The sequence below is a fragment of the Halichoerus grypus genome, chromosome 13, assembly GCF_964656455.1.
Source record: "Halichoerus grypus chromosome 13, mHalGry1.hap1.1, whole genome shotgun sequence".
Lineage (NCBI taxonomy): Eukaryota > Metazoa > Chordata > Mammalia > Carnivora > Phocidae > Halichoerus > Halichoerus grypus.
In genome coordinates this window covers 73,874,363-73,886,634 of record NC_135724.1, presented here as the reverse complement: position 1 = coordinate 73,886,634, position 12,272 = coordinate 73,874,363, and the positions used below count along the sequence as shown (strand labels likewise).

Sequence of the window (12,272 nt, the reverse complement as noted above, 5' to 3'; positions counted from 1 at the left end):
AGGGTGTTTGAGTTACAGTCTTTGGGCTGCAGAAAGATGAACTCCATCAGAATTCCATGGCTAAATGGCCCCCAACTCCGCCCCCCCCCCAGTTGAGTAACTATCTTAGCGACACCGGGGCAAGAACCAAACGCGTCCCGGCACGGCTGAGCTGCAAACGGCTCTGACCCGCGGGGGCTCTTCCCATTCGATCCTAGAGGTGGGGGTGAGGGTGGAGAGCCGGGTGCGGGCTCCTGGGAACTATGGATTGGGGCCGCAGAGCCGGGAAGGACAAGGCCCTAACTACCGCACCGGACCAGGAGGCGTGGGGCCTCCAGAGAGAACGCAGTCGCCTGGCAGCAGGATGCTGTCAGGGTTCCCGCCGAACTCTGGCAACGGTAAGGAGAAATGTCTGCCGCCGGGGGCGGAGCGCGGATGAAGGGGTGGAGCTAGATCGTGGGGGCGGAGCGAGGATGAGGGGGCGGAGCGAGGACGATGGGGCGGAGCAAGACGGTAGGCGGTGGGCGGAGCGAGAACAATGGGGTGGAGCGCAGGCGGTGGCGGGCGAGGGGCGGGACTGGGACGAAGGGGCGGAGCGAGCTCGGGGGCGTGCCCGGCCGTCGGGCCGCCCCCCACCGCGCCCGCCCCGCCTTCCCGCTCCCCCCGGCGGCCGCGGCGGTCGAGTGCGGGGAGGGAGGGGAGAGCGGGTCACGACGTTGCCGGGGCGGGGATAACCCCTCACGTGGAGCAGATGAAAGGGCCGCGGCGCGACGGCCGGGGGAGCCGAGCCGAGCCTGCGACCCACAAAGCCGCCGCCGCCGCCGCCGCGATGGGGCTGTGAGGCGTCCGCCCGCGCTCGGTCCTCCGCCGGCCCGCGACTATGCCCGGCCGCGCCCGCCCTCCGCGCCCTCCCGCCGCAGGACCATGAGGCCGCGCTCGGGCGGGCGCCCAGGGGCCCCGGGCCGCCGCCGCCGCCGCCTCCGCCGCCGCCCCCGCGGCCCCCGCGGCCGCCGCCTGCCGCCGCCACCGCCGCTGCCGCTGCTGCTCGGGCTGCTGCTGGCGGCCGCGGGGCCCGGCGCGGCGCGGGCCAAGGAGACGGCGTTTGTGGAGGTGGTGCTCTTCGAGTCGAGCCCGAGCGGCGACTACACCACCTACACCACCGGCCTCACGGGCCGCTTCTCGCGGGCCGGGGCCACGCTCAGCGCGGAGGGCGAGATCGTGCAGGTAGCTGCCCGCCGCCCGGGCCCCGCGCCGCCGCCGCCACAAGATGGCTCCGGGGGCTGCGCCCGCCGACCCCGCCGCGGGCTGGCGGGCGGGCGGGCGGGCGGGAGGGGCGGCGTGGAGGCCGGCGGCATCCCTCCCCGGCCGGCAGGCGGGACGTGGCCTCTAGCGCGCCGCAGCGGGGGGCGAGTGCACGTGGGGGCTCGGCCTCCTGTGGGTCCGGGGGGCGGGAGGGGGACCCCGGGTCCGGATACCCACGTTGGGCCGGCCCCCTTGGGCCGGTTGGGCATTTCGGTTTGCCTCAGGTGGAAGTCCTGGAACTACCTGTTGAATGCCAACTTTGGAAAGATGAGTGATGAAGGATGGGGTGGCTTGTTTCAGGTCACAGGCTTTGCTTTCCATCCCTGCATGTTCTTTTTGAGATTAGCCAGGTTTGTCTGCGGCTGTACAACATCAGGTTCTTTCCTGGAACCTGCCGCCAGCTTCACCTGGGCGCTGACCCCCCTGCAGGGCTCTGGACAAGCAGCAGCAGGCAAGGAAGCAGGGGGAGCTGGCCGAGGAGTGGGGATCGCGAGTGCCCTGGAGTGGCCGTAGAAGGCAGCCTTCGCTGCGTGCCTCAGATTACAGAGGGTGGGAGGGAGACTGCCTGCCCGCTCCTGGGCCAAGGACTTCTGCGGAGGGCCTGGAAATCCTGGAAATCGGGAGACAGGGTCGCTCACTGACAGGGCCTCCCCACCTTGCTCCCAATGAGAGAGGTCTGCATTCCAAAGGGAGCTGGCGAAGGGGAGCTTTTAAGCCGTGCCTACACTTTGGAGGAGGGACTGAGCTGAAGTCTCTGCGGTTGCTGAGCTGGGTAGATGCCTTCCCGCTTCTCTGGCTATGATTTTATCAACTTGTTAGTAGACTGCCAGCGCACTTACGGCGGTTAATATGCATGCCTCGGATGCGGGCGATGAAATGGTTGGCTTGATTTGGAGCCCTTTTGGAGGTGATGGCATGGCTGCAGGGCTCTAAGCTTGGGGCCTTGTGTGCTTTACTTTGGATGAGTTATGAATGAAGAGAAGGAAACTGTATGGATGATTGCATAGCAGCCTCTTCCTTTCCCCTCCCGTGGTGCATGCTCAAAGCCCTGCGTGGATAGGACAGGGAGCTGTGCAGCTTGGCTCCTTAGAGGTGTGTCCTTACAAAGCTGGGGGAGGCACCCCTGCCAGGCGATTAATCAGCAGCATTGCCTCACAGGACTCTTATCCCCATCTTAAACTTCTGCAGGGTGAATAGAAGGGGAAACACATGTTTGAGTCCTGTGACTACATATGTTAAAGGCTTTTGGACGTTTTTCCTTGCTCATGTTATAATTACGGTCTTTAATTTGTAAGCTTCAGAGAAGATGGTCTGCTGAAGATTCCTACACATTTTAGTGGCAGCTTTCAAGAATAGTTTGAATCTTAAAGCTTGCTCCTTGTGACTCCTTGTTTCTCTGAGGCTTTCACTGTGCCCTGACGGCTTTAGAAATGTTTGACTTACAGCCTTCTAAGAGAAAGGATGTTTTAACATGGCACTTCACTTTTTGAAGGAGACTTTTGAAGTTTGCGATTTTTATCTGCAGTGTTTTAAACTTGGACTCTTTGTCCACGGTAATTTGTCTGGCGGGCTATCCATTATGGGTAGTGCTGGGCTTTGGAGATAATCTTGGGTTCACCATTTAATACAAAATTAGCAGTTTAAGCACACCATTTGTAGCTATTTTATCCTTGTGAGTAGAGCGAGAAAATATGAATTTGGCAGAAGGAATCCATTCTCTTTTGAATCTTTTTGAAGTGCTTATCTAACTCTTTTGTAGTCCATTAGCCTAGTGCCCCCCCAATTAAGTCAACAGTTGCTAAGTAAAGAAAAATGACTTAAATGGTATTTAATAAGTTGACTTGTTAAGCAATCACTAATAGGTGTCCTTAATTCCTTTATAACTGCACAGTGTGTTGGTGAGTTTATCTGAGCTGCCTGAATAGTCATTTCTTGGTGTTCTCACTCCATATCTTTAATAACTTTGTTGTGGGGGCCTACTTGCTGAACCTCTCAAGTGCAGAGACGAGCTCAGCGTGGCTCTCAGGGCTGTGTACAGAGGCTGGCATGCTTTTATTAGTTCTTCCAGTACTGCCTGATTGCAGTAACCGGCGTGGCCCCTGTCAGCCCTGAAAAATGTTTTTGTAAGGGAAGCTGGTGTTTCAGGACCGCTGAGAGGGAATGTAACGTTTTGTATGAAAAATGAGAAGGTAGAAGAAACAAATTGGTGTTCAGCTTCAGATTAATCATGTTTTCTAAGTGCCTTGTTGAACTTTTCAAACCTCCTTTTATTTACTATCCTAAAACAACCGTGTGTGATTTGCTATTTAGTATTTTATGGTCTTCAGAGCACAGTTCATTTTCCTGTAACTAAACCTAAACAGTGGCACTGAAGCATTGTTTATTTTCAGTGGGGTTCGATAGTGCTGTTGTTCGTGGTTAAGGGGAGAAAAAGACCTGTTCGGGAGTCTCTTTAAGAGTTCTAAGATAGGAAATTGGTTTGTATTACTGTTTTTCCTCGCTCCCTATTATATACAATGATGGGAGATACCTTATCATAGTCTGGTTTGCCCCAGATACTTCTAATTAGGGTACCTGTTTGTCATTTGCATGGATTAGGGGAAGGGGGGGCCTGGTTAAGAGAGAGAGAGAGAGTGTGTGTGTGTGTGTGTGTGTGTGTCAGTGTCAGAGAGAGATAGTAATTCAAACCTTGGGATTAGTCACCAGGATTCTTGGTTCTCTTCTTGTGCATTTTAGGCTTAAATAACTTCCCCAAGGTCACCAGTGTGCTCCGTTAAGAAGAGAGATTTTTTTTTTCTTTTTTGACATCTTCATCTGGGAAATAGTGAAAACTATTTTTCACTATCTCATTCATAATGGATATGAAATGCTATTAATTAATTATATTATCTTATTTATTCATGCAGCACTGAAGTCCATTCGCTCATAAGAGTGTCAGGCATGCAGTGTGAATGCTGGAGGAATTATAGTTCTGTCATTCTGAAGTGTGGAACTTTAAAGGGTTCTTAGACATATTGATACATATTTCATCTTTGAACCAATTTGTTGCTATTATGAGATCATTATCTGAAACTTTCAGACTTGGCTGCACAACTCACATGGTTAGTGATGTTAAATAAAGGCCTGATTAAGCACTGGCTAGTGGTATGTGGATTGGTTAAACAAACAAAGAAAATTTGCATCGCTAGAGATGAAAGATTGTTTTAAAGTGGAAAAGCATTTCCCCCCCCCCCCCTTGAAGTCAAATATTTAGAAACGCTTGAGAAATTCATTTGTAGGACTCTGAATGATAGGTTTTGTGTAGCTCTAAAATTGGCCTTTCGGTATCCTGGGTTAAGTGTTGAATGGTCTTGAAAGCAGAGGAAAGTTGAGAATATTTAAGAACTAAGCCAGCGCCTTTAGCTATGAGGGGTCGGGGGAAACTGGGTAGTGGGTTAGAAGGACTGAGTGACATCCTTAAATATCCAATATTAACTAAGGGCATCACAGAGAATAATTTTAGGAAACTAATTCTTCTGCCTTGTTGCCCTGTCAGTGTGTTTCTGCAGTTCGGTATTTGATCAAACCCTTTTCTTTTCATCTCCATTTTAAGTTAAGAGGCCTGCCTCTAAAAATTGACTTGGCCTCATAGAACAATTGTGTGTTGGCAGCTGATCTGGATTTACACAGAAAGAGATTGCTGACTGTCTTGTCAAAGGGCCTTCATAGGTTAAAACCAAGCATTTGATTTGGGGGAAAACATTAGGGCTGTGTTTTGTGACCTTATGAATTCTTAGGGGCCCTTATTTTCTGCCTTGTTCTCTAAGATCCCATGGGAGCTGTTAATGCAGCGCCGAATGGAGATGCAGATGGGAGTGGGAGGTTTAAGCGTGGAATCTGCAGACCAGAGGGAAGGTGGTGATGGCCTCCATTTATTGTGTACAGGGCACTCTGCCAAGCACATCATGTCTTTACTCATCGCCTCCTGACTTTAACATGGAATTAGCAACTACTGTTAACCCATTTTACAGATGAGGAAACTGAGGCTGAGAAAGGCGATTTGATTTACCCCAACCTCACCCAGCTAGCAGATGATAAAACCTGGATCGAAACCCAGGTCTGTCTGGCCCCTTTGCTTCTGTTTTTGCCAAATACGTAGAACTTGGCTGGTTAGATTTGGGCATTAATTTGAGTCTAATTTCTAGCAATCTAGTATAGGGGTTCTTAACCTGAAGGTCACAGACTTCCAGGGAGGGCCTGTGAACCCTTGAAATTATATACACAGTTATATACACAATGCACTTGTGGATGTACTCTTGTGTTTTCCTGAGAAGATACAATTTTGCCTCTTTTGGGGTTCTGTCCTGCCCCTTCTCCCCAGGAGGAAAAAGAGAAGCACTGATCTAATACTCATCATCAAAGAGTCCATTACTAAGAATTTGGAGTGATGTGGAGCTCAGGCTGGCAAGAGTTGTAGAGAAGTCTACAGGTCTTTGTGTCTCCATTGGGCATATTCATCTGGTTTATTAAAACCCTATTTTCAGACACTGTATTGCTGGTTTTTGGAGTCCACAGTCTCTATAGAGACAGACATGTGTATGGATAAATGATAATCCTTCCCAAGTGGGTTTCCCCATGGAATTGAGCCCTTAGTTCCCAAGACATCCATTGTCTATAATGAATTAACTTCTCTCCTGGGCATCCATCTAGTACTAGTTAAATGCATTTTCCTTGGGTGAAGTGAGAAAATAGTCCCTCAAAGAATTTTTGCATTTAGCGCAAAAAGGTGGCAATCTGAATGCAGCATGTGGGAGAGTAGACTGTAAATGTGTTCCTTTTCATCATTTCCTGGAAAATGAAATGGAGCATCTTTCGATGTTGAAATGCCTTAAAAATAACTCCTCACACCTTCTCTTGTGGCCCGTGGCCCCATGGGCATTGGTCTGTTTGTTTTTACTCATCCCTGGATCCATCCCCGGGTCCCCAGTGTCTGCCACTTATCAGACACTTAATTGGTGCATGAATGATGGATTTAGAATGGACATCAAACAGGCAGTGGGTCTTAAGGGACTTGAGTAACTTCCTTTGACGTGACTAATACATTCTGGGATTATCTTTCCTTTTTGGTTGGTATTTCCAGAAAGTTGCCTGATTAGATGGAAAGAATGGACCTCTCTCTGGTTCTGGTGGACCCACTGGTATTATAACTGCAGATTGCATGAGAGTAACCTGTGTGTGTGCATGTTAAGGGGCAGGATACCTGGCAATAAAAGGGTGTAGGTGTTCTTTACTTGATAAAACACGGAGTATTGAGAAAGCTCTAATGTGGACAGCCATTATGGATGGACAGAAACCCACGAAGAATAGTTTACAGCCCAACCCCAGTGTCCGTAGAAATGAGTCAAAGTTTGGTATTCAGAATCCTCATTAATCTAAGTATGTGCCATGTGAAAACTTTGCTTCCTGTTGGCATTTCCCAAGTCTGGAGAATGTGGATTTACAGTTCATGACAAAAATGACATTTAAATCAATCTTGATAATCGGAAGAACAGATTCAGTCCTTTAATGTGTGAGATAAGGAGATCCAGAGAAGTGAAGTGCCTTGCTCAGGGCATGTGGTGAGTAGAGATGACCCTGATAACTGTTTGGGTCTCCAGACTCCCAGGCTTGGAGCCTTTCTGTCCTTTTCGGCTGCGCTTCAGCTGAGTGTGCCAGGGAGTGCAGCTGCAGAAGCACGCTTCGGCATCAGGTGTATCATTGGGGAAAGCCAGGCCTTCTTAAGTAGTACTTTGGGTTTAAATGGTTGCTTTTCTTTCCTTTTTTTTTTTTTTTTTAATTTTTGTTTTTTATTTGAGAGAGAGCGCACACAAGCCAGGGGAGGGGAAGGGCAGAGGGAGAGGGACCAAGAGACTCCCGCTGAGCAGGGAGCCCAACACGGGGCTCCATCCGAGGACCGTGGAATCATGACCCGAGCCGAAGGCAGATGCTTAACCGACTGGGCTACCCAGGCGCCCCTAAATGGTTGCTTTTCTCCTCTGATTTCGATTTTGTGACTTGCTCAGTCTTTCCCTCTGTCAGAGCTTTATAAGATAGCTGCTGCTATATCTGTGCCAGTCTGCTTCTGTGTGCCAGGCTCTGGGCACGGTGCTGTGCTCACATTTAATGGGCAAGCTAGACAGCATGCCCCAGGTTTTCAGATGAGGAGACTAAGCTCCGAGAGTGAAGTTACTTTCGACATCACTGAGCACGTCTGGGGTAGGGCTAAGATTCAAAACCAGGGCTGTGTGATTCTAAGCCATTTCTGTTTTTACAAGACTGCTTCACTTGGCGCTTGCTTCTGCTTGGGCTGAGATGATGGGAATTGATGGTGCAATTTGGAGTCAGGTATAAACCCAGGATCACTGACCAAGAAGGGAGGCTGTAACTTCAACTGAGAAGACACTCTGTGCTTACAGAGATTTATTTCCTTCCTTCCTTCTCTCATTCTAACTTGTTTTTCCCACGAAGGGCCAATCTGCCAAGTTTGGGAAGAGGGACCAATGACTTGAAGTATACAACTGTCACTCAATGGCACGTCCGTTGTTTTTTGGCTATTGGGAAAGTCCCTCCTTCGTGTGGCTGACTTTAGAGCCATTTCGAAGTCTGCATCGCTTTCTCCAAAGAGACCATAGCCTAGGTTCAGTACCTTTCTGACTTTGCACAGACTGCATGTTCCCTGTTTGATTTAAAAGATTGCAAGAACCTAAAGCTGTGGATTCTCCCTGCTCATTCCATCCTCCTGGCTGTGAAAACCCACTGCAGGTGTTGTATTCTTCTGTTGACATTCATTGCTGCCTTCTGTCCACCGGACCCCAGGTGAGGTGAGGTAGCAGGTGGGGGATGAGTAGGACCCTCTCCCCGCCCACAGGGAGCAGACAGCATGCAAACCACAAGTCTTCCACAGTAGGACACATCTACAGGAGACTGAGGGACCAGCTGGTGCAGGGTGCAAAGTTTAGGTCTGGGCAACTCATTCTGAAGAAACATGTATGTAAGGACATAGTATGTGGATTTGAGCCTTCTGGCCTTTTCTGACTCGTTTTTACCTACCTTTGAGGTTAAAGCTGATAACCCCTTTGTGGAGACGTGCCTTTTTATACCTGTCAAACAGGATAGGGAGGAGGTAAAGGGTAGAGGTTCTTTGTTCCATTTGTAGCCTGAATGAGATGTTTTAAAGTCTTGACTTTTAGCAGCTCTGTTGACTCATGATAGTGTGAAGAGAATGAGGTCAGCTGGCCTATTGTGGTTCAAGGGAGAGCATTTTATTTTTATTACCCTTAAGATGTGTTTTAAGACTTGGTATTTAAAAAAAAAAGGCTTGGTATTAATCCCCCCTTCTCGCTCCAGCAGCCAGTGTGATATGGTTGTTCAGAAACTCAATGCGTAGACTTGATTTGGTGAAAATAGACTTTGAGGATCCTACAGTTTGATTTAAAAATGTATGTGGGAATGGGGATTTCTGTGGTGAAGCTGCTGCATTTTAAAAATGTAAGGGTGGGGGGCTCCTGGGTGGCTCATTCAGTTGAGCGTCTGAATCTTGATTTTAGCTCAGGTCATCATCTCAAGGTTGTGAGATCAAGCACCATGGGCATGGAGCCTGCTTAAGATTCTGTCTCCCTCCCCCTCTGCCCCTCCCCACTTTCTATAAATAAATAAACGAATAAATAAAATAAAGGGGATGCCTGGGTGGCTCAGTCAGTTACGTGTCCGACTCTTGATCTCAGCTCAGGTCTTGCTCTCAGGGTCGTGAGTTCAAGCCCTGCCTTGGGCTCCATGCTGGACATGGAGCCAAATAAATAAATAAGTAAGTAAGTAAGTAAAGGTCATGCTCAGTTGGGTGTGTGTAAGGTCTTACCCAGTGCTGTAAGAATTTGATTAAAATTTGATTTTTTACTTGAATTTGAGTATGGTAACTTGTCAGCAGACATTTATTGAGTTTGTCCTGTGGCTACAGTGTAGAGAAAAATATAGCCTTTTCGGCACCCATGATATAGCATGTGCTTTTCAGATGTTATTTCTGAGATTTCTCCCATACAAATTTGGGCAGTTGAAATTTGCCCCAGAGGAAACTGAGGCTGAGAGTTTAAGTAAGCATCTTGAGGGGTCACCTAAAGCCAAAGCTCACTGACCTGCTTGCCTGAGGACTTGATGTATTTTGGTAGAGAAGGCAAAAATGTTAGGATAGATTCATTTTTCATTGCTTCTAGTCAGGGCCAAAATCTTCCTTCAAAAAAAATCATCTGTAACTTATTATTTTTTTAAGATTTTATTTTTAAGTAATCTCTGCACCCAGTGCTCGAACTCACAACTCCGAGGTCAAGAGTCGCTTGCTGTACTGACTGAGCCAGCCAGGCACCCCTGTAACTTATTTTTTAATTGTAAAAATAGTACACGTTTATTGTAGAATACTTGGGAGATACAGAAAAGTATGAATGAAAAAATGAATCCCACGACCTGAAGAGAACCTCTGTTAACCTTTTGTGTTCTGGTGTAGCTTTCCTTTCATTTTCCTGTAGTCTTGGAGGTATTCTAAAGGAAAATGTGAGAAAGTATTACTTGGTGCTTATAACCCTTCGTCCACCTTGAGTATTTTCCTGTTGCTAACCGCTCTGAAACCTTTTTAGTGTCTGCGTAACATACTCTTGTTTTCCATTATTCTAAGGAATGGCTGTTCTCCATTTCTTGATTATTTTCATAGGATAAAGTTCTAGAATTAGGACCACGGGGTCAAGCAGTATAAACATTTGGAATGCTCCTGCTCTGTGTTGTCCGATTGCACTGCAGAAGAGTGGTTTTAGTTTATACCCCCTCACCAGGTTGGCATACAAGTTTCCACCTATTCCTGCTCATAACAGCTAGTATCTGTTTCTAACAAAAAACTCCGGAAGGCGACTTCATCCATGTGCAAGTCAGTGCATTTCTACTAGTGAGTAGTAAAATACTGGCTTTTTTCCTCTCCCATGAGGGTCTGAGTTATGACTGATGTCTCTATCCAGGGGAAGGTGCCCGGCGTGGTATGTGGGTCCTCCCTCGCAGGTGCATCTGAGCTCGCTTCCGGAGCAACAGGCCGCCCGTGTGTTCTGGGCAGGGAGAGGGCGGCTGTCCAGGCAGATGGCTGTGCTCAGAGGCCTAGAGAAGACCTCACGGAAGGCACCACTGTGCTGTCGGCACACCCTGTGGCAGCAGATTGTGGCCCAGGAGGGTGCTGCTTCTGCAGCCACGGTTCTGTGCCGTGCCGCTTTCGCAGAGAGCAGGCGCTCTGCGTACGAGCAGGCTAGGTCCAGAAAGGCCCTATGAATCTGTCCTCTCATTCGGAGCGGCGCTGTCAGTTTGCGGTGGGCAGAGATCAAGTAGAGCCAAGCACCAGAGCACCAGGGCTGCTGTTCAGACAGCAGGACCAAGGGCTGAAAACCGCTTCGTGGTATTTTCTTTGATCCCTGCTAAAAACCTAGACATTTTACATAAAAATCTAGGGCTGTGGCTCTTCTTGCAAAAGTAAAAGATCCGGCAACATTGGATCCACTTTTCTGCACAGCCTCACCTGCCCCCGTGGAGTGGCAACTGTGCCCTTCAGATGGGACGTGGGCCCTCCAGTTCACCAGCCTCTATTGCGTTGCTTTGGTTTACTTCACTCACTGGGAATTACATTTACCCACATCTGGCCCCTGTGGGCACTGGAGTCTGCCATCCTTCCTCTGAAAGTTCTGAAGCTGAAAGCGTTTTGTTTTGTTTTTTTTCTTTTTAAAGATTTTATTTATTTGACAGAGAGGGGGGAACCACGAGCAGGGGGAGGGGCAGAGGGAGAAGCAGATTCCCTGCTGAGCTGGGAGCCCGACACGGGGCTCGATCCCAGGACCCAGGGATCATGACCTGAGCCAAAGGCAGACGCTTAACGGACTGAGCCACCCAGGTGCCCCAAAGCTGAAAGCATTTATGTGGTGCTCTGTGAGCCTCCTTTCTTTCCCTCCTCAACCATGCAGCGTGTCTGATGCCCATTTGTGGCAGGATGGTGATGCCTCAGTGGACCCCAGGAGCCTCTAATTACACTGCTGGGGAAGGCTGAATGGCCGTGGGACCAGAGTGCTCCTTTTGCTTTGGTACAGGGGCTTCCATTTTCTCGTGTTCTTCTCGAAGGCTGATGTCATTTGACCTGTGCCGCCTTTTTTTTTTTTTTTTTTAAGATTTTATTTATTTGAGAGAGAGAGAATGAGAGGGGGGAGGGTCAGAGGGAGAAGCAGACACCCTGCCGAGCAGGGAGCCCGATGCGGGACTCGATCCAGGGACTCCAGGATCATGACCTGAGCCGAAGGCAGTCGCTTAACCAACTGAGCCACCCAGGCGCCCCAGACCTGTGCCTTCTTGAAGATCTTTGCCCTTCTTCTCTTTTTGCTCCTTGGTTTCTTTTGACCTCTAGAGTTCCTGTTGGAGCTAGAGGGTGCCCTGAAAATGCTGTGGCTCAGCTGTCCTTTTACAGTGAGGGGACTGTGGGCAAGGGCCTCCAGCCTTTGGTCACAAGAGAAGCTGTGATTAGAAGTGTGGTCTTGGGGCTCCCCAGTGCTCGTGTTTCTTGGACAGCATCCCACTCCGCTGGTTGAATTCCAGAAAATCTTCCATGTGCCTGGTGGGTTAGGGTCCCCAGTGTACTTTCACCTGTATTATTATCTTATTTCTTCTCTCAGCTGGGACTGGCCTTCCCTGGATTTTGCCGCAGGCCGACTGCCGTTCAGGTGGTCCTGGTTGCCAGGGTTTGTCCCATACTTGACATAGACTGCTTTTCTTTGTACCTAACTGTACGCTTCTACTTAAATGCATGTGACACGTGTGTTCGGCGCCTTTATGCCATTTTTAGAAATGACACGGGGTACCCAGAGGTTTCTCATCTTTTCAGAAAGTGCCTCGGTATTCCGGAGTCAGTGGTAAGTAAGACAGCCAATGGCATGTAAAGAATGTTGCAATCTTGACTTGCAAAGCCT

The 12,272-nt window shown here is 49.1% G+C and overlaps 1 protein-coding gene across 1 annotated transcript in view; it reads left to right on the top strand.

The window, feature by feature from the left end:
- The first annotated feature begins 655 nt into the window (after nucleotides 1–655).
- ZNRF3 (zinc and ring finger 3) overlaps nucleotides 656–12,272 on the top strand; it is a 152,181-nt gene continuing 140,564 nt past the window's right edge. The window contains exon 1 of the mRNA XM_036123083.2: nucleotides 656–1,203. Within this exon, the coding sequence (XP_035978976.2) occupies nucleotides 904–1,203 (300 nt within the window). The 5' untranslated portion in view covers nucleotides 656–903. The remainder of the gene's footprint in view (nucleotides 1,204–12,272) is intronic.